Source organism: Toxorhynchites rutilus, chromosome 3 (assembly GCF_029784135.1).
Source record: "Toxorhynchites rutilus septentrionalis strain SRP chromosome 3, ASM2978413v1, whole genome shotgun sequence".
Taxonomy (NCBI): Eukaryota; Metazoa; Arthropoda; class Insecta; order Diptera; family Culicidae; genus Toxorhynchites; species Toxorhynchites rutilus.
In genome coordinates this window covers 248,211,283-248,234,819 of record NC_073746.1, presented here as the reverse complement: position 1 = coordinate 248,234,819, position 23,537 = coordinate 248,211,283, and the positions used below count along the sequence as shown (strand labels likewise).

The 23,537-nt window shown below is 40.4% G+C and overlaps 1 protein-coding gene across 9 annotated transcripts in view; it reads right to left on the bottom strand.

Moving 5' to 3' along the window:
• Positions 1-387: 387 nt before the first annotated feature.
• LOC129776011 (uncharacterized) overlaps positions 388-23,537 on the bottom strand; it is a 44,755-nt gene continuing 21,605 nt past the window's right edge. For 7 of the 9 annotated variants that reach the window (XM_055781376.1, XM_055781370.1, XM_055781371.1 and 4 more), the window contains 4 exons: positions 19,777-19,859; positions 8,970-9,177; positions 8,660-8,716; positions 388-3,575 (listed from right to left, as the gene is read on the bottom strand). In XM_055781376.1, coding sequence (XP_055637351.1) covers positions 1,835-3,575; positions 8,660-8,716; positions 8,970-9,177; positions 19,777-19,859 — 2,089 coding nt within the window. In that variant the 3' untranslated portion in view covers positions 388-1,834. The remainder of the gene's footprint in view (positions 3,576-8,659; positions 8,717-8,969; positions 9,178-19,776; positions 19,860-23,537) is intronic. The other 2 variants (XR_008743045.1, XM_055781377.1) reach the window with 2 other exon arrangements.

Below are 23,537 nucleotides of genomic sequence, written 5' to 3'. Positions count from 1 at the left end.
AACCATCCTCCTTATGGGATTCTTTTCCGGACATGCTACTATAGAGATCCGTTATTCGCAGGCGGAGTTGGTGTGAATTAATGTTTTTAGCGTTCATAAATTTTGTTTTCATGTGTTGAAAATACATTTCTTTACCATGTATAAAAATGAAAATGGAGCTATTTAGAGAAATAATAATGTTTATGTATTTTAATAAGCGACTCTTTGAAAATCATTGACGAAAGGAATCTTCAGATGATTGTTGAGCATGTCATATAAAAAAATTTTTGAACCTAATTACATGAACCCTCCAACAAATTATGTTTTTTTCAGTAGCGCGTTTGATCTATTCACACCCGGATGACGGCCATTGGATTTCTTTTACGTTCCACAAACATAACATTTTTCGATTTCGATCGTTTTATTAAAAAAGTGCGTACGCAGCGTCAACACATTCAATATGTTTTCAATAGAACAGGAGTGTTAGATTCCTCCGGTAGGTATAGCACGTTGCTCTTAGAAGACTATGCAGTCGAATAGAATACACGGTCGATATACAATATAGATCACGATCAAACAAAGATAGAGATTTCTGCCATCTCCAATATAAATAATTTCATCCATCCTTCTTCATCTTTCAATGTATAAGTATAGAAAATAAATCAATAAATATTCTGCACTTTTGATATATTATCGTCATTTTACAAAAAGAAAAAAAAAACAAATAACCAAACAGTTTTATCTGACATATTATCCTACTTTAATTCGCCGTTAGATCTAGCAGAACTGTTACCGAGATTAGTGGTGGCGAGAACAATATTGTGATCCCTACTGTCAAACAAGACTTCAATTCACGATCCTCTGGAAACATATATCAAATCGTGCCTGGTTATGTTGATCACATTGTCATTCAAAATTCAGCAGTATCGAGTCATCATTCATTATCGGAGTTCATAAGATTGAGCCTTAATTGATTATTGTATGATTTTTCTTCTATTTGGCTGTTTTTTTGTTTGTAAAGAATCTGTGTCATAAACGTGGATTGGTAATGGTAATATAGAGTGGTAAAGTCCGTTTTTCGTCTAAATAAGCAGATGAGATTGCAAGGTATCGGTTAAGTGGTTGTGCTAGATTCAGAGAAACGTTGGATTCTATTTTGTTTAATTTTTTAAATGAATATCTGATGATATTGTCATACTTCAATATTTTGTTGATTCAACAAGAGTGCTTCTTGTAGTACAGAAAAGTTGCCGGAACAATATTGAATTTTTCCCTCGCCGTTGTGTTACGATTCTTAACCGTATAAAACTTGGTTGGTGTTGCGTTAATTTTGGAATGTATATTAACAAAAGATTGAATAATTTCCAAAGTATTGCTTTGTCGCTGTAAGCATCGTATCGATGTCACTTCAGGATGCATCAATGACGCTTTTCTTTTCTTTTCACATCAGCGATGAACTTGCCTTTTTTATATTATTTCCTACTATATGATTTGAAATAAATGCACGTTACCTCAAAACTTGATTTACGCCCTCACTAATGAGCGTTTTCTGAGCGATTAATATTATTTGGTAGGGCTTTCTTGCCGTACTTTTACGGGGCCCATTTTGATTCCATAGCAACTAAAGAAAACGGATACTAAAAATTGTTCTTTGCGTCTATGGTGAAGCATGAATTCCTGAAAAATTAGACCAACAATAGGCGCATGTAGCGATAAGCGATATCCTAATTGTTCTTTTATAACAGCTTCATCTGAACACAATGTTTAAAAATACTCAAAATGTAACTCTTACCATCTAATAACTGGAATGGAGTTGGAACTCGTGCAGTTGTCGAGTTTTTGCGTTCATTTAGCTCTATCCGACCGACTGTGACTGATTAACTTTGATACGAATTTTGTTCGAGTCTGCTCCCTGATGCATATGATGTGCTGAGCTGGACGAAGGAATGCGAGTTCGATCTAAGCTAGAATTATACTGACTCCGCTGTGATGATGTGAGAGAAGAGGGCCCAGACAAAGTTGGTGAAAAGGGTGGTGCAGGAATTCGTGATCCGTTGGTGTTGCGACTGTAAGATTGGGTGTTTCCCGTGGGAGATAGCGGTGAAATTATTGGGGATGATGGAATTCTAGACTTGTGTGATTGTCGCATTGAACCTTGCAGGGAAGAGGGAGACTTGACAACTGGAATTCGAGAGCTTGACTGTCGTTGCTGGGGCAGACGAGAAGTTGTAGAAGAAGCAATTTCACCAGTGTTTTTCTGATTCTTAGAAGTCAGAGGAGACGACAACTCGAAACGGAATGGATCTGTAGAATAATTGTTACGTTTCATACTGTTGCTCACCGGGATGGAGGACGATTGGCTAGGTATTCGTGTTTTGTGCTCTGTGAACGATGGTGAAGACAACAACGGTATAAACTCGTTGCTGGTGTTTTTAGCAAGGGATGAGGTTTTTTGAACATATTGCACCTGCTTGTTAGGTGGTGGACTGGTAGAAGACTCATCCGAGGATTTATTAAGCAATTTATCTTCATCGTCGTCTTCATTGTTGAAGAATCTATCGTAATTACACAATGCGCTATTCTCGTCGCGACCATCGGTTAGAAGATCGTAATCGAATGGACTGTTATCGTTTCCACTCTCTCTGCTGGTTTGTCGAGTTTTGAATGCTTTGTATTCGATGCTGTTGTACTCGTGACGATTTCCTTCCCCAATACTACCTCTATGCGATATATTCTTGTACTGTATGTTGTAGTCACTCTTATGTCCTCTGGAAATCTTCTGATGAACGGATGTGTATGCTTCGTACCGATCGTTACTCCCACTTTCACTACTGTCGACAGTATCATAAATTTCGCTCTTGGTTAATCTGTTTCCTTTCGCTTTTACCATATGACGTATGACAAAATCATCATTCACATTCTTCAGAAGACTGTTACTGCTACCACTCAAATATTTATTTTTAGCCAGCTCTTCAAACGATGTCATTCGATGAATATTACTCTCGGATCCATTCCTTACTCTCACACCGGCCTGGTTCAAGCTGGTCTGACTGGTGTGATATTCTGGTATGTATTTTCTATTTTTTAAATGGCTGCATTCGATAATAAACTCCCCGTCGAGCATTGGGGCTGGAGATTTTCGCGACATACTTCCACGTCTTGAACTTGACGTAGATCTACCATTCGTTACATAGTTCTGGACAGAAGATGATATCCCGTAGTCGTTTCCATACTCGAATCTCCCGCTATTGTATGGTTGATACAGCTCAATTTCACTGTTTCTTCTCGTCCTAGAGTCGTCAAATTCGTCATCGTTGTAGTTGCTTTGGCGGCTCACAACTATTGGTGTACCGTTACTGGAGTAGTTCGACCCGTTGGAATACCTGTTGGTGTTTTTGCCGGGCGAATCTTTCTTCGATACAACAGCAGCCACCACAGTTGTAGTGGAAGCGGAATGAGGCGTTGTTTTCTGTAGCTCCTCAGGGGGTGCCGGTGGGACGTATATGCGAACAACATCTTGCGGTGACATTGCTCGTGGTGTTGTCATTTGCACCGATGGACTCCGGGCCACTATACTCATTGAACCGACGGCGGACCTAAAGAAAATATAAAGCAAAACCAGTCAAATAATTTAATCTTTTATGTTATCAGTGTATATTCTCCCGAGGGTGCATATTTATACAATTCGTGCACAGCGTATTTACATAATGATGTACTACTACGTAATAATCGCTACTGAATAATAGTTCAACACAGTTAAGACATATTACCCTTAGAAATTAAACATTCAAATCTATGTATTTTGTTTCTATTTACAATTCATTGTCATTTTGTCGCTGCAAAATCATGCTTTATATTCTATCCTGTCCTGTTGGATTACTTTATATGAACGAACGCATCTAAGATAATAAAAAACAAGAACGGCTATTTCCCCTCATAGCCAAATGGATTTGAGAAAACAGTATGAAATGCAAATAATCATCATTCAGTCAAAATTTACGATGAATAGTGGCTTTCGATATGTGAAGTACCGTTACCATGAGCGTTTATTGAAAATTTTCACCAAATAATCATTTTTTCGATTAGTTATTCGCCTCTAACCTTGAAAAATGTCGATTTAGAAAACATGTCCTAAACTCTAAGCCTTGATAATGCCAATTTTGGGCGCCCTCGCCACCGCCGTTGACTGGTTGTTAGCTAGATGACAGCCGAATCGTAGTTGCTTCTAAAAATTTAAATCACTGAGCGAACTATTTATACCTCTCGTTCGATGCAATCTGTCGTGCTGGGCTCGGCATAGTCATAGTCAACTGAGGATAGTTAGCTGGCTATCTGACTGACTATATCCGTAAACAGTTGGAAATGACTTTTGGATTCTTCACGCAGTTTCTCCGCCAAAACGACTAAACAGTCAGTCGGGCGTTTAGTCACTTTCCTCCTTTACTACTCTGCTATCTCATTTCATTCTTCCCAGTCAAATTCGGGACATAGAAGGTACGGTGTCGCCGTCTACCGGATTTTATGGTTGTATGAGGGAAGTGTAAACAAACCGTGTTTTTTCCAATTGTATTTTTGAGTAGAGATGTGCCATCCGCTCATGAGCTGTTCCGAAGAATCGACTCTTTGAAGTGAGTTGACGCGGAACAGCTCGCAAAAAAAAATCAAACAACTCTTCAGCTCACTTTGATGATGATGAAGGAGAGAAAAGAGCTGTAGAATTGAAGAGAGTGTGTGAGCTGTAAGATTCAAATGAACTGACCGTCTCTCGCTCTTCGTGTTAAGACATCAGTTTAGTTTCATTTGTCCCTCGTCTTTTCAACTGTTATATTCGCGTTGACGGCATTGAGCTTTGTTTACCAGTTTAGGGGGCGCCAAAAATAATAATTGGCTCTCAGGCAGAATGAACACGTTTTTAAAATTCAAATTATTAATGAAAATTAACTTCTGTGTATCAAATGAGTATTCTATTTCAATGAAAAACACTTTGTTTGCAAGCGGTGCAAAAATCTCATAAGATTTTTTTTTTTGAAGAAAACTTTCTATTGTAATGTAAAGCCTCAGTAAAAATGTCGGAAATGTTGTACTCGCCGAGTCTGTTGTAAATAATAGTCTGGAATACGTGTTTCAAGTAATTAATAATATGGTGTGAAAAATTTCATTTGAATTTTAACATTTTCAAACTGGCTTCGTGGCTATCGAGTTTGGGACCCAAATTGAAAGTCGGCACTGACAACTGAGCTGAAGAGCTGTTCATAAAGAACAGCTCATTTAGATGAGCTGATATGATCAGAGCTGTTCATCATGATGAGCTGATTTGCACACCTCTATTTTTGAGTGCAATTTTTTCATCCATTCTATTGCAGTTTATAAAACATACAAATACGCTGCGGTAGAGTCGAATTTACTGAAACAGGTTTCACTTCATAATCGAATGCAGTTATAAAATTTCAAACATTGAATGAAAATCATTTTGAAATGTTGTTCGCATGGTCAAATCACATAGTGCTGATTCTTATGTAATCCCTACTAATAGAACTCCAGAATCTTTTTACTAGAGCCTATGAAAAGTGGACCTGAAAAGTTGGACAAATTGCCCTAACAGTAAGGAAAATTGCTTATGTTAGTAATACTGAAAACCATGATCATAACGTTTTGCATAACTGTCGCTCGAGTTGTATCGTCGTTCCTGATTACAAATTAGGATATTAACCAAAAATATCGTAACCTTACATCGAAGACGGGTGAAACCCGGTACCTTGAATGGCTTCAACGGCTTAGGAAGGAAGGAGATTGAGCCATTGATAACCAACCGTGGCAGAAATCTTTATATCAACGCGTTGTATTTCTTTCCACCAAGTAAGTAAAATTACCCTCGACGACCAAACGATTCTCCCCGGCAGCGAAATTGAAAATATCTGTCAGGTCCACAATACATTACAGGTTGCATTTCCTCCCAATAATGCCTCCTGAAAAAACGCGAAAAAATCATTACTAGACACTATTTTCGCTCACTATTTTTTAACCACTTGTAGAAAACTCGTTACACTATTACATAGAATATTCATTTGATACGAAAAAATAGATTTTCATAGATAATTTTGTTCCTGAAGATGTGTTTATTTTTCCCACCGCAGAGATAGTGTCATTTTATACAGCAAAAAAAACGCTTCTAAGACGCTTCTAAGCACGCTCCGAAACACATATGAAATGTTTGGTTGTCAGCGCCGTTCTTACGCCCAGTTTTAAGCTGAGTTTTACGCTGAAATTTGCGCTGTGCTTGCGCCGTATTTCTATACTGCGCGTTTGAATCTGGATTGCTTCCTCTGTTGAGATATTTTTCTCCATACAAGCGTATACGGTTCAAATGGGGGCGCGCTGTTGTTTTTATGCTTTGCTTAGAACGAACGAAGACCGGGTACATTTTGCGCTGCCGTGCTTATAAATTTTGTGCTCTTCGCACCAAGAGAGAATACGAGTTTCTTTGAGCGTGAGCTGATGAGAATTAAACTCAAGCGCAGCGCTGCGTTTGTTTTCTGAAGACTGGCTGTCAAACTCAGCTTCGATGTCCCGAATTGTCTTCATTGAAGTGACTTCCCCCAAAACGAATTCGTTCCTCTCTCTTTCCCATGTATCACGTATGCATAGTAAAACTATATGTAAAACTGGTTGTGTATTAATTAATTATCAACTAGATAATCGACCAACTCAAACCTATGTAGGAGAATGAGACGGGCCTTCATTATTATTATCTCTCCCGGGGAAGGCCTTCCGGGTTACTGGAGGCTTAGGAGTGCGTCTGTTCTCCATGTTAGCGGCGGCGCCCCGAAAAGGTTCCTTTGGCAAGGTGGGACTCTAATATACCTTGCCGCCCCGCTGTCTCCCGGGCAAAGGAGATACACCCATGAAATGGAGCTACGATCAAGAATATTAAGAATTCGATCACCCGAGGAGGGTTCCCGAACTGGGGCTGGTCCTGGAACGGGCGTAACACCCCACCATCAACACCACGGAAGAAACGCTGCGCCTACGAGACGTGCTGCGACTGCCATACGACAGTCATTCACACTTGTGGATACCACGAGGCGACGGATCATGTGGACACCAGAATGAATAGACGCGAATCAGCACTAGTGGAGGCCACAGCACAACAACCCCCTGAGCCTGAGCTGCAACTGAAGGTATACTGTGCTGCTGTGGCGACCGCTAAAAGTTTAGGATACTGTGTGAGGCCAAGAAGCTCCAACATCTCCGTGAAAGGTGTTAACCTCAATGGCGAAGGAGATTGGATCCTAAACAAGCGCGCTGCAATTGGAAGGCTGATGGCGGCTCGCGGCTTCGTCAGCTGGGAGATCGCCAACTGACGAAAAAACTCGACACATTAGTACAACAGTTGAGCGTCCTAACTAAAAGGCTGAAACGTTACTCTGATTCTGCAAAGCGCCAAGAACAAAATCGGATGTTCAGAGATAACGAGAAAGCTTTCTACGACCACATTAGCCACGAGAAGCCCGATTACAGCGAAGGTTTGCCAGATATTAGCGATGTGACGAACTTCTGGGCTGGTATTTGGGCAACCCCAGTACAACATCGCGACGGGCAAATGTGGTTAAGACGAGAGGAGGAGAGTTGTGGTGAAATTTGTCGGAGAGAACGATGTCCGCGAAGCCTCGCGGTACCTGAGGGACTGGGCAGCACCGGGCACCGATGGTGTTCAGAACTTCTGGCACAAGAATCTGACCGTCGCACATCCAAAGATAGCTGAGTGTTTCCACAAGGTGCTACGTGACCCACACAACCTTCCTGAATTCGCCACCCGTGACGTCACCTTCCTCCTCCCGAAAGATAGCAACACATCGAACCCATCAAAGTAATATAAGCTATTCGATTCTTTGTTTTCGAGAGGCTTTAGTCTTTGCAGTTCATTCATCTCTATATGTAAGTTATGTTCCAGAGTTCTTTATTATGCTTCGATATAACGTACAATTTCGAAAGTAAAATGTACGTTATATGGAAGTTTCCCTCTAGTTAGTTATGCGGAAATTTGGGAAAATGACAAAGGCAACAACTGATACTTATTCATAAACAGGTGGCCTGGTCAGCAGATATCTAGGCAAGGGAAAAAAAGTTGTATTTCCAAATTTCAGAATCTAGTTAGGCTCTAATAGGTAAAAATATCAAGTTCGTAAAAATCTACAGTTCGTTCAGTATCATGAGTTCAACTCAGCTTCAGCTCCAAATTTATAACCGGGAAGTCCAGAACCAAAGGGAACTTCTACCACGGAAGAAGTTCAGGACAAATCATCAGATAGAAAAAAAAAAAGATAAATTAGGCAAATTACTGTGAACCATTTCAGATTACGAGATGAAGATTCATATACCGTTAAACATCAGAGTCTTAAAAGTGGATGACGTATAGTCTGAAACGTTCTGGAATTAACTTACAACGTAGAAAATTTGAGCGTTTTGAAAGTATTCTACTAGATGAGCTAGAGATGATGGCCTAATACAGAGACTATTTTACTAACAGTTACGAACTCTACGCGTCTAGCACTAGAATGAACAGTACAAAGTAAAAACATATATACATAAATGAGCGTTTTTTCCCCATTCCAACACGGATATACATGTTCCGCGAACAACTGCCCTAGAGAGCAGTGTTAACACAAACCACAACACTTACGTTGGGCCCTTCGTTGGTTTATATTTCGCCGAGAGAATAATCGCTCGTTTCCGTAATCTGAAACAAAACGATGGCTTAGAGAAGATGGAATCGAAGACAAAAATCTATTATTAAAAATCACCCTGACATATACTGATATTTTACCAACATAACAAAACTCAGAATAAAGCGCATACACTAATTGTTTTGAATTGTGAATACACAAGACATCGATGGTTGAGTGCAATTGATGGAACTTGTGAAATGTGGCATTTCAAAAGGTTGCAGAACTATGATCTAGATTTCAAGATAATATGATGACCTTACTCACCCAGGACTGCTCTCTCTTTCGCCTTCATCACCACTCTCGATAGTTTTCGGATGGTCATCATAACACAGTTCGAATGCTTGCTGGGACCGTTGGCTTTGTCCACCGGAAAGAACACTCAAATCGGCTGTCGATGTGACGGATGTGTCAGCTAGGGATTTCCTCGAGCTACCCAACAGCGACCCTCCATCCTCAGACTCTGGAATTTGAACTGTAAAAAAGAACAAAAAATTAAACGTTGACATGCGCTCTTATTGACAACCAAATTTTCAATTTAACTGTGCAATAACTATAGTAACGATTAGGCGTGCCCAATATTGGAACAGATGAATAACTCAAAGCATCAAAACTAAGTACACACCTCAAGCATATCCCCTGGGAATGCTTCGGAGAAGGACGCTGGAATTAGGTTTACTATGAGCATATTTAAATGCAAACTCTTGGTAGCACTACAAACAAAGAGAAATAAGTATGGACTGACACACTCAGAATCACAAAACAAATCTATGGAGTAGGAAGCAACAACGTCTGTTTTCAGAATAGCGAGAAGCGGCTGCGGAGTGAACAGACGTCCCTTGCTTCGGAAAAGAAAAACGTTAGTTTTTGCGTTTGAAACGACGTGTAATCAACGAAATGGTTGAATAGGCAAGTGAGCAATTGTTTGATTTCAGTAAGAACCTCTGCTTATTCAAAAATTCCATTCTAGCTACACCTTAAAAGGAAGTCTCATCACGAGAATGGCCATCGCCATTCTAGTAAGGAGGCATGGTGAGAAACTTTGCCGGAAAGGAGAGAACGTACGAAGAATGTATGGCCGCAGGGCCCAATACTATCAGAGCGGCGACACAACAAACGTGCTGGGTACCGTCTTTATTATGTTGGGCAAGATGCAAAGCCGTGTGATTAAGCGTCAGGCGATCAGCGAGAGGATGCGTGTATTGATGATAAAAGGCTGGCACTACAACTACAATATCATCAATGTGAACATGAACATGTAGGGATATTCGATGTGTAGATGGGAATCCTTCTACGCGCCAGTTGGAACATGTCTACGACAGTTGTTCGCGTCGAGTCGTCAAAATTGTCATCGGGGATGCTCAGATCGTAAGAGCACACATGTACGAACCGGTGATCGGACATGACAGTCTACACACCGAGACGAACGACAACGGCCAACGATGCGTGTTTTGGGTCCTTACTACAGGTCACGGATGCAGTTGACCTTCTTTCCCGCGCAACGTGGGACCTCTATGAATAATCCCAACAAACAAAACATTTCGTATTCCGGCAGTCCATAATCTCTAAACTCAAACAACCTTGGAAACCTGGGGTCTTCGCGAACAAAGTTCTAAGAGACGTCATAAGGGATTCTGATAAAGAGAAGATTCGCGAAGCATGATAACCTGCCAGGATCTTCATTCAAGCTTTGTGAAAAAGATGGGATTCTAATTCTCCCAAACGAGCGGTCAAAACTAACGTAGAACACTAAGGTTCTACAAATAAACCTTCATCACGCTAGAGCAGCGTCGAGTATGCTGTCTAAGAGGTTTATCAAAGACGCTATGGATTTAGCTCTAATGCAAGAGCCTTGGGTCTACTAAAGAAGAACAGGTGCATGTAAGTTATTCTACGATTACAAGCATGACTCTACAAGAACTGCTGTCCTCTCTTCGTGACCACAGTGCAAGTCAGAAGAAATTTCTTTGAAGAGAAATTCCCCCGACCAGAACGGGAATCGAACCCGAACCCCCGGCGAGATAATGTGGGACGCTAACCACTCGACCACTTGAGCACTGCTGTCCTAGTAAATGCAAATATTGAATACTTTCCTATAATAGAGTTGATTAAGCGGAACAACGTCGCGATCAGAGTTGAGATACCAACCGCCAAGGGAAGATCCGACATAATTGCGTCGGGCTATTTTCCTGGCGACGTCTCTGAGGCTCCCCCCCCAGAAGTTGCGGCATTTGTAAATTACTGCAGAGAAATCAACAATGATTTCATAATCGGCTATGATTCTAACGCTCATCACACTTTGTTGGGAAGTTCTGACATAAACAGTCGAGGTTAATGTCTTTTAGAATTTCTCTCTTCAAACAACAATATAGGCAATGAACCAACATTCACAAACGCTATCAGACAAGAAGTTCTGGATCTAACAGTGTGCAGTCCGGTAATTTCTAAGAAAATATACAACTGGTACGTTTTGAAAGAGGTGCCTTTGTCTGATCACAGACACATTATTTTTGAATGAGATGGTGGCTTAACAGTACAGAATGAAAACCACTGGGAATTTGAACTTCAGTCAAAAATTCTCAATACAAGAATAAGGCCGATGCAACAGCTTGAATTAGCTTCAAAAGAATTTAACGATATGATAGTCTCTGTCTACAACAATAATTGAAGCAACTAGGATAGCCAACCCTCCTGCACGGGCAAGCATGCTAGACATATCTCTCTGCTCTTCTTCATTATCCCTGGATTGCACATGGAAGGTAATCCAAGATCCCCACGGTAGTGATCACCTACCAATAATTTTATCGATCGCCAATGAATCAAAATCTAGTGAGTCAGTCGATATTGCGTATGACCTCACGAAGAATATTGACTGGAGAAAATTTGCAGAATTAATATCTGAAGCAATCATTTCGATGCATGAACTTCCTCCCCTTGAAGAGTATAATTTTATATCAAGTTTGATTTACGATAGCGCACTTCAAGCTCAAAAGAAACGTGTACCGGCTACCACTTTCCGACGTCGTCCTCCATCACTTTGGTGGGACAGGGAGTGTTCAAAGGTCTACCTTGAAAAATCATCCGCTTTCAAAAAATTCAGGAAAACTGGATTAGTGGAATGGTTTCGAAAGTACCAAGCTCTAGAAGCCAAACTAAAAGGTCTGATTAAAGCAAAAAAGCGTGGATATTGGCGGAAATTCAATGGTTTGTCAAGGGAGACCGCTATGAGTACTCTTTGGAATACGGCTAGAAGAATGCGTGGCTGGAACCATACCAATGAAAGTGAGGAATACTCTGACCGTTGGATTTTCAAATTTGCAAGGAAGGTTTGTCCCGATTCTGTTCCTGCACAAAGCGTCGTACGCGATATTCCGCTCCAATGCGATTATGAGAATTTTTCGATGGTAGAATTCTCAATTGCCCTCCTCTCATGTAACAATTCAGCTCCGGGGTCGGACAAGATTAAATTCAACTTGTTGAAGAATCTTCCCGATTTGGCAAAACAGCGTTTGCTGAACTTGTTCAACAAGTTTCTGGAGCTGAATATTGTCCCGCATGTCTGGAGACAAGTGAGAGTGATAGCCATACGAAAACCCAACAAGCCGGCTTGCGATCACAACTCGTATAGGCCGATTGCAATGTTATCCTGTATTCGCAAATTGTTAGAGAAAATGATTCTACTTCGTTTGGACAAGTGGATCGAAACGAACAATTTGCTGTCAAATACGCAGTTTGGCTTCCGCCGAGGTAAAGGGACGAATGATTGTCTCGCGCTGCTATCTTCTGAAATCCAAATCGCATTTGCTCGCAAAGAACAAATGGCTTCCGTTTTCCTCGATATCAAAGGGGCATTTGATTCAGTTTCCATGGAAATTCTCTCAGAGAAGCTTCATAATCGTGGACTTTCACCAATTCTGAATAATTTCCTGTACAATTTACTGTCAGAAAAGCACATGAATTTCTCTTATGGTAACTCAAAATCCTCTCGTTACAGTTTTATGGGCCTACCGCAAGGCTCCTGCCTAAGCCCCCTCTTGTACAGTTTTTACGTCAATGATATGGATGATTGTCTCACTAGAGACTGCACGCTGAGACAACTTGCAGACGATGGAGTTATTTCCATCACGGGTACTAATCCCGTCGCTCTGCAAAAGTCGTTGCAAGATACCATGAACAATCTGTTCACGTGGGCCTTCAAGCTGGGTATCGAATTCTCTACGGAGAAAACTGAAATGGTCGTTTTTTCTAGGAAGCACGAACCCGCCCAATTCCAGCTTTACCTATCCGGCAAAACGATCCAACACTCTATGTTTTTCAAATACCTGGGTGTATATTTTGATTCTAAATGTACCTGGGGGAGACACATTGCGTATTTGAAACAGAAATGCCAGCAAAGAATCAATTTTCTCCAAACAATAACCGGAACATGGTGGGGTGCCCATCCAGGAGACCTCATTCAGTTGTACAAAACAACGATATTGTCAGTGTTAGAATATGGCAGTTTTTGCTTCCGATCAGCTGCCAGGATTCATATTCTCAAGCTGGAGAGGATACAATATCGTTGCTTGCGTATAGCCATGGGGTGTTTGCATTCGACACATACGATGAGTCTCGAAGTTTTGGCAGGAGTACCCCCGCTTACTCTTCGGTTCACAGAATTATCCTACAGATTTCTCATCCGTTGCAAGATCATGAATCCATTGGTGATTGATAACTTCGAAAATCTACTCCAACTGACTCCTCAGTCAAGTTTTATGTCTTTATACCATGAGTACCTTACCCACGACGTGCACCCTTCACCAGGCATCTCCAACCAAGTTTGCTTCCCATACTTTTGCAATTCCTCTGTCATTTTTTATCTGTCCATGCGACAAAAAATCCATGGAATACCAGATCACCTACGCTCCAATGTTATTCCGTCGATATTTTCGGAAAAATATGGGAAAGTTGGATCTGATAAAATGTTCTTTACTGACGGTTCATTCATAAATGGGTCCACTGGCTTCGGCATCTTCAATGAAAATTCCAGTGCCTCTTTCAAACTCAAAGATCCTTGTTCCGTGTATGTCGCAGAAATGGGTGCGATATACTATGCTCTAGGGATCATTGAAACACTGCCCATCGACCATTATTTTATTTTTTCAGACAGTCTCAGCTCAATAGAAGCAATCCGCTCAATGAAAGTTGATAAACGCTCATCTTATTTCCTAACAAGAATAAGACATCTATTGAGTGTTTTGGTCGAAAAATTATTCAAGATTACCTTAGCATGGGTTCCCTCTCATTGCTCGATTCCGGGGAATGAGAAAGCGGACTCGCTAGCTAAGGTGGGCGCTTCAGAAGGCACACTTTTTGAAAGGCAAATTGCCTATAATGATTTTTTTCACATTCCTCGTCAGGACACACTCGTTAGTTGGCAGCGCATGTGGAGTGAAGATGAGTTCGGTCGTTGGTTACACACGATTATCCCTAAGGTTTCGACGAGTGCTTGGTTTAAGGGATTGAATGTAGGTCGTGATTTCATTCGCGTGATATCTCGGCTCATGTCCAATCACTACAACCTAAACGCGCATCTCTATCGCATTGGGCTCGCAGCAAACAATCTTTGTGATTGTGGCGATGGCTACCACGACATCGAGCATGTTGTCTGGTCGTGTATCCGGTTCCATGCTGCTCGCTCTCAACTCTCTAGAGCACTGAGAGCACAAGGCAGACAATCGGATATCCCCGTCCGGGATATCTTAGGTAGCCGTGATCCTGATCTTCTGCTTCATCTATACCTGTTCCTCAGAAACGCCGATGTCAACGTTTAATGATGTTTCCTTCGTTGTGTCCCTGTTTCATATCCCTCCTATCCGATCTATAAACTTTTACTTAGTCGCGGCAATACATACACACACTCTTTACAGATACACGGGCCAAAGGTTGTGCAGTCCACTGATGATTCAACAAGAGCCAAAGGTTGTACCGCTCATGACAACTCTACACGAGCTGATGATTGCGCCGGCTATTGACCATTCTATCCTGGATTCCTCGAGTCGAGAAGACGCACCACGCTAGATATGGGGTACATACTAGGGGGGCGTTGTTGATTAATGGTCAGCTGCATCCCAATAGGAAGTATCCCGTGTCGGGCACACGTACAGAGCATTGGAGACAGCAACATCCCAATTACGAGAACACTTGTAATACTAACCTCGAGCCGACCGCGAGTAATCGGTTACATATTACTAACATAGATAATAAGAAAAACTGTCAAAATATTGAACTTCGGCCCCGTCAGGCTAACGCCATATGAGCCTTGATAAAAATATATATTTTGGAAAAAAAAACAATAATTGAACCATTTGTTTGAGAAACCCCATAAACGCCATTTTTGTCGACTATCAAAATTTCAGAAAAAGTTAGTTTCATGTACACTCTTAAATTGGGGTTGCAAATATTCATTTGTTTGAGAAACCCCATAAGTCCATGTTTCTAATTAGGTATCACCATGGGCAACACTGCGATAGATACCTATACAATTTCATTCATTGTTTACATCCGATCCGTAAGAAGCATGCGCTACTAAATTTAATCGGAATGTCTTCTGATTCGAATTGGGACCCGGACATGACCATGAAATATAAGTGTGGTATTTGGCGGACAGCAGAATATGAGGCGGAAGTCACATAAAGGGCAAGAGTCAATGGAACGGTATACAAAAATAGGAAGGGAAATAATGTTTCAGTTGTTAAAGTAGGAGCAGATTACACCCGCAGTTTGGTTTGCTTGGTTGAAAATACAAGCGAACAGAACTGAAACTTGTAAAGTTCTTCAAGCGTCCTCCTCACTTGCATCGGAAAATTACTGGAATATTTTACTCTCACATTTGCTAATTTATTACTATTGAGAAATCCGTTCGCCATAGCGACCACGGATGAATTAGGTAAATCATTCAGAGGAAATACCTATGGGTAAAATGTTCCGACATTACTTTAACGAATTGAGAGGCAAATTATCTCCCGGAAACTCCAAGCTGAGAACTGTAATTGAACTTGTTAGACAACAAATTTTGTCGTTTTGATTGAGATTAGCGAATCTGATAGCAACAAATAGGAGGACCAGATTACAATTTTGAGTCCAATCGCAGAACTGTTCATTGATTGATCTTCTAATCGACCCCGTTGAATTTACCTTTTATTATAATATTCCTAGTACTTCTACCAAAACCCATCATGATAATATTAGATTATTTTCAGACACAATTCTCGTTCAAGATTTTTCAACCACTTGCAAATAACATGTTTCTCCGTTACGAATAAATGTTTAATACAGAAAATATGATATGATAGAAGACAGACCCCTCCCCTCTTCGCCCCTCAGAGAGGGGGGAGGAGTGTCTATTCACCATAGAAACGTTTCGTGCCCCCAAAAACCTTCACATGCTCCATTTGCTTGATTAGTTTTCGAGTTATGCAGAAATTTGTTTTTCATTTGTATGACAGCCCACCCTAAGAGAGGGGGGAGGAGTGTCGAACCATTGTGAAAACATTTATTGCATTCTAAAACCTCCACATGTCAAATTTGGTTTGCTTAATTAGTTCTCAAATTATGCAGAAATTTGTGTTTCCCTTAGAGAGGGGGTGGAGTGTCGAACCACCGTGAAAACATTTATTGCGCCCTAAAACCTCCATATACCTAATTTGGTTTCATTTGCTTGATTAATTCTCGAGTAATGCAGAAATTTGTGTTTCATTTGCATGGCAGCCCACCAACCCTCCCCCCCTAAGGGATGGAGGAGGAGTATCTAACCACCATAGAATAATTTATTCACCCTGAAACCTCTACATGCCAAATTTCGTTTCATTTACTTGATTAGTTCTCGAGTAATACAAAAAATTGTGTTCCATATACATGGCAGAGTCCATAAGAATCAGACAGACAGACATAAATCCATTTTCATAGATATAGATACTGTTGAAAACTATAAAGACGGCCTACCGGATGAGCTCTATAAACATGGTAGAAAAACGCTTGTACTAGGTTATTTCCAAGATCTGCGAGGAGGGAAAATGACCGGAAGAGTGGATGGCGACAAGCTGAAATGCTAAAACTACCATAGCATTACGATCATCAACGCCGCATACAAAATACTCTCCCAGATTTCATCCCAACGTCTATCACCTTTGACGAGGAGGTTCGTGTGCCTGTACCAAGCGAGCTTCATGGAAGCCCGCGGTATCACGGATAAAATCTTTTCAATTCGACAAATTTTACAAAAATGCCGGGAATACGACATGGCCACGCAACACATTTTTGTTGGCTTCAGGGCAGCATTCGACACAGTTGACCGAGAACAGCTATGGCAAATAATGCACAAAAATCGGGACATTTCCCGACTGATCAGCCCTTTCGAGTCGCGTAGAAGTTTAAGACAAGGGGATAAACCATCATGCTTGCTATTCAACATCGCCATTGAGAGTCATCCGGAGGGCGGACATCGACATAATTTTCATACGAAGGGTCCAACTGCAAGGTTTCGCTGACGACTCTGATATCGACTTTGGATCATGTGAGGGTCGAAGATTGCCAACCAATGCATCAAACTCCTCCCATCCAGATGACCGCTCTTCACCACCAACGATTTGTGGTAGCTTAGTAGGCTTGTATTCTATGCATGTCATTTTTAGCGTCCTTATCAACGACTGGTCTGCATAGTTGTACTTTCTGTTATCCCTAAAACCTTGCTGCTTGAAGCGAGGATCTAGCCGTATTGGTTAGGCTACTAACTTGTCTGAAATCAATTTATTACGGAGCTTTTTAATAATCACTTGAACTGATTCCTCTTGATCTATATAATGTTGATCATGTCGAATTATCAGTCGGGAGAGCAGTTTTCGATAACGACACAGTTTTATCCTTGTTTTATATCCCAAACATTTTTAAAATGTTTCGAATGGAATGTTTTCATGATTAACGGTATTATATTAGTCAAATAATTTCTTTCGATACCCATATTCGGGAGTTGCATGAAAAAAGTAATTGGCCATCTTGGAGTTGAATTTATCATAAATAACTGGGATCTACTAGTCAAGATATTTCATCTGATACTACTATGATGGGGTTTTCGGAAGAAATGTATCTGAATCTGCCATTTTGTAACGGTCGCCATTTTGGATTTACATTTTTCATAAATAACTGTGTTCTATTAGTCAAGTCCTTTCCTTTGATACCCACATTGACGGGGTTTTGAAAAAAAATACATATTTCACCATTTTGGATTTTCATTTCTAATAGATGTGTTCTACTAGTCAAGACCTTTCATTTGATTCCCATATTGATGGGGTTTTGATAAAATTTTCAGTCTGCCATTTTGTAATGGTCGCCATCTTGGATTTCCATTTTACATAAATAACTGTGTTCTACTAGTCAAGCTCTTTCATTAGATACCCATACTGAAGGGGTTTTGTAAAAAACCTATATTGCCATTTTGGATTTGCATTTTTCATAAATAACTGTGTCCTACTAGTCAAGCCCTTTTATTTGATACCCATATTGATGGGGTTTTGACAAAATTTGTACTCTGCCATTTTGTAACAGCCGCCATCTTGGATTTCCGTTTTACATAAATAACTGTATCCTACTAGTCAAGTCCTTTCATTAGATACCCATATTCATGGGGTTTCGAGAGAATATGTCAAATGAGCGGCTCGTGAGCGCTCGCCCATCTCTATATCGGACTACTGATTCTAAAACATAATACATGAGCACAAGAGGCTCCATAGAGAATAACGTCAGTCTCCCACAACGGGTAATCGTGGATGGCGACGAGCTTGAGGTAATAGACTAGTTTGTGTATTTGGTAACGCTGGTAACAGCCGACAATAGCAGCAAGGAGATCCGTAGACTCATTCAAGATGGAAATCATGCCTACTTTTATCTCCGGAACACCCTAAACTCGAATCGGATGCACCGCCGCACGATTTTGAAGCTGTACAAAACATTGATTAGACCAGTGGTGCTCTGGGCTTGAAACGAACACATTGTTCGCTGAAGATCTTAACGCACTTGAAGTCTTTGACCGAAAAGTGTTGCGGACTATCTACGGTGGAGTAAAAGCCGAAGACGGAGAGTGGCGCAGTCGCATGAACCATGAGTTACACGCTCTGCTTGGAGAGACTCCCATTGCACATCTGGCCAAAGTGAGAAGGCTACGGTGGGCCGGAAACGTCGCCGGACGGATATCGGACGACAATCCGGTCAAAAGGCTTATTTTCAGCAACCCATCCAGCACCAGAAACGGAGGAACACAGCGCGCACTTTCGTGTGTCTCAACCAGATCTAAAGTGACTTACGAGTGACACGACAACCGACAAACAGCCCAAAATGGAGACCATCTTGATACAGCGCGAGCCACCCGTTCGATAGGTAAGGTAAGTAACCTGATCACGTAAGTGGGCCTGATCACGAACGCCATTTCACGGCGAAAACGGAATGCTTTGTATTCAAGGTTATATACACTTTATTTCGTTTTCATTGTGAAGTAACGTTTGTGATCAGGCCCATAGTGACCGGGCCTTTTTAATGGAAATCATGAAGCATTGACATAAATTATTGAATGAACATTATCGTAGAAAATTGTATACATCATATTTTTTCGCTTTCCTACAATAGCGATTTAATAGCGATCGTGAAAAATGCCATTGTGTAAAATTCGCAGACGAACAAAAAATCTAGAGTGCCTCTCAAGTGACCACATGAGTGTATTGTTACATCCCAGCTGTAATGTAGCGTCATGTCACAATGAAGGAGAAATAAAGAAATCAAACAATCACAACCACTTAGATCAAATTGTTAAGAGAAGCCTTGTTAGGCTTTCAACGCAGAGGACAGACAAAAATGCAAAAAAAAGCTAACGACAGCTCGAATCAACAATACTGGAATAGCTTATGTTTAATCATTTAGTGTTTCATACATAGTTACAGTTAAAGGCTCAATTATGCGACGTTAACTTTATCAGAATATCTCACACTGATGAATACGTTAAACACACAGAAGCTTCAACAATCATTCTAGTCGGAACATAACTTACCGGCATTCAGTTGAGTGTTGGAGTCGCCTCCTGCAGCGATGCTTTGGTTTAGATTGGCAATTTCCTGGGCTGTAATTTCTCGGCTAAAAAACAATGAAAAAGAATCAAACGTTGATGAGCACAGCATATTAGAAAACGTGACCGGAATAATGTGCGATTCACATAGAACGTTACGTAAAAAACGTCTACTTTCCGTCAACGTTTCCACCAATTCACACATGAAGTCAATGCTTGCACCAGCACCGTCACGTCAAATGTCAAACGAATGATTTATTCATGGTGTCGTCATCTACAACAATTTTAAATCGCAATGCCCTCTTTCAAATCAGCATGCCTAGAATCAGTCCTAAATTTAGAAAAATTCAATGAAAATCATTGAACTATATTATTTAAATGCCTAAAACCTGTAGTCCCGACCCTTTCTTAACAATAATAATATAGAGACTGTTTTTCTTAGCTAGTTGTTAAGGTGAAGGTGGAAGCTAGCCATTGTAGTAGTATAGGTAAACCCACGAGTAAAAATGGGGTAATAGTGTTTGTGAGAGAAGAGCAAAGCACACGTAAATAGATCAATCCACTTATCAGACTGTGTGGCGCTTCATTGACACGAGTCTTTGAATACATTTGAAAAAAAATAACAATTCAATACTAAAGTAAAAATGTATGAACGATATGTTCCGATGAACAATTGAAAATATAAATATACATAGAAGATGCATTTGCATATGAAGTAAAATTCTGATTAAGCTTGTATTTCAATCCTTCATAATGAAGACAAATTCATGCGAATGTTTGCGAACTTTTTTCGCCAACCAATCAGAACGAAGCGCGAGATCACTTGCGAAAGAGCGAAAAAAGATAGAACTTCCCAAGCTTTTGCTGCGAATAATTACGGATTCACGGTACACTGACAGTTGCCTCTGCCCACGGTTTACAGAGACAAGGCTAGTTCTTTAGCGAGTAAACATTTTTTTTGATGACGTCATCCGAGTCGTCAGTGTAAACAGTCGCCAGTTGTATTTTGTTTTCTGACTTACGCGGAAATGTTCCTGAAATGAAAAATCGAAAATGGTTCAATGCGCTGTGAGCGGGTGTATAAATTATGAAAATGACATTATCGGGCCAAGAAAGAGATTCTTTCGCTCTCCGAAAAACCGAGAATTATGTTCTTTGTGGATAAATGTTTTATCAAATTATTCATATAATCAACTATATTATCGACGCACAAACTTACAAAGCACGAAAAATAAAAAATAAGAACACATTGTTTACTTCAACGACTCAGATGACGTCACTAAAAAATGACTGATCCGGAGTAGCTAGCCTTGTCTCTGCCCACATCAGAAAGTTGGAACAAGTCAATCAAGATGGGTGCAACAAGATATGAAAAATTTTGCTCAGCTTCACATCGATGGAACGATGTAAGCAATATTCAAGCTTGCGGCAAGATAGTAAATAATTTTCCGAATTTCTATTTATACTTTACTGAATTTTCTAACATTGAATTGTATGAAGTTCAAGATATACATGAACTCACATTTGTGAGTAATATGAATTTGATTCACCAATCTCGTATAACTTGTTTTCGTTGTAAGGACGATAGTCTGACAGATTCGCATGATTTCGTAATTCAATGTGAATGACTTTAGTGAAAACATTTCGTAAGGACGAATTTCTCAAGTGAAAAATTCGCTCATTCTGAAGCAAGCTTTATAGTAACTCGATGCTGATAATTCCTTAATATTTTTCTTCGTTGGTCGTATTGTTTTCACATATTCACGTTGGAGAGCCTTAACCCTTCCCCTCGTTGGCCGAGGCATTTTGATTGAACGTAATACTTTTCCGTTTACTGTTTTTGAAAGCATAGGCAGCCGTGGCAGTGTTCCGAGCCAGGGCCCGATATCTTCGTAGGTAAAAAATGAGGACCGACTCTACTCCCAGCAGCTTCGCTTCGACTAGAACTGCTTCGGCAGTTGCCGCCAACAAAGAATGACTTGACTAGAAAATGAATTGACTAGCGTTGACTAGCGAGGATGACTGGTGAACTAGTCCAGTCAGTGGTTATTTTAACTGACTCGACTAATGAATACAAATCTGCCTCTTCATTCAACTGACTTCAATCCACATTTCCATTTCCCCCTGATACTAATTTTGTACACGCGTACGCACGTCCAATAAAGAGGAACGAAAACTTGATTCCTGATGCAAAAAAGTAGTTACCCCATCAATGGACGGTTTTTTCTACCCATCGTGAATCAAGTATGCTATAAAGGTCCTCGCATTAGTATTAGTTAATATAAGGCGTGCAAAATAGCGCACACACCCTGCACTCTATTTTATACGTGTGAGTAGTTTTCGTGTACGCTACAAAAAAATCTAGCTCACCTGTAGCGTTTGTCAAACCACGGTGAACTCAAACATCGATGCATGCAAACGTGCATGGGAGAGAGAAAGAGAGGAACGGATTCGTTTTGGAGGAAGTCACTTCAAAATGCAATGAGGACAATTTGGCTGGGAAGAATGGAATGATATAGTCGAGTCGGTAGAGAGAGATAGCGACTAAACGCCCGACTGACTGTTCAGTCGTATTGGCAGAGAAACTGCGTGAAAAGCCGAAAGTCATTTACCGACTGACTATGGATATAGTCAGTCGGTTAGTCAGCCGACTATCCTCAGTTGACTATGACTATGCCGCGCCCTGTTTCGAGCTCTGCAATACAATTTTCTTACCCAATGTTAAAGTTGCTAAAACTTACATTATAGACCCATTAAACGTAAAAATAATAATTGTATTGATATCAAAACAATTTTATTCTATTGATTTTCATGACATGAAACGCTATGACTCAGGAATAACATTTTATTGAGTGGTTTTTATAGCTGTTTCGATGATGTTGTCTGGCATCAGTGTCGAAAAAATAACGATGCTTCCACCAATACAAACAAAACCATTGCCGAAAATTGAAAAACGAAAATTTAACTTTCAGAGCACTTGCTTGCATTTTCCGACGTTTTTCACTATACAGTGCGACAGCAGATGAAAATTTAACATCTTGTGAGTAATCGATTAAAATTTGGTTGGTATTACTTGATGGGAAGTGTGCGAAAACGATCATTTTCTTCACACTGTTTCGCAAAATTATAGATTTTCGGGCGAGGGTTGAGGGAGGGAGATGAAAGAAATGAGCGTGGCAGCCATTTGTGGCTAGCTTCCACCTTCACCTTAATTGATGTTGACTGAGAAATTTGAAACTGGGAGATATGTTGGCATAAAAAATTCAGCCAAAATCAAAACAAAAGTCGAGACACAAAGCCCAGACAAAAACCCAACTTGCCGTCCGTCTCCGTCAATTATTCTTTTCTACACTTAGAAAAATCCTCGGTCGAAAACTACCAAATACATTTGGTAATACAAAATTAGTAGAATGTACAAATTTTTTGTACATATTGTCAACAAACCCGCATCCCTACCAGAGATTAGTATATTTTACTCGATAACATTAGTAAGCTTGGATATTGTCATATCTGAAAACTGGTGAGAAAAGCGCGAATTAACCATTTTCATTGTTCCCATAAGGCAATACGGAGGTATAATAAGGATATAATTCTGATACGTGCATTTTCGGCGAGAAAATGTAGCCGATATTGGCCTTCCGAATCATGGTTCTGCTTGACATATGTGTTTATTAGTACGGTCGAAAATGACTATAGATTGGTAGTATTTACCAAAAAAATCGTTATATTTACTAATTATTTCTCTC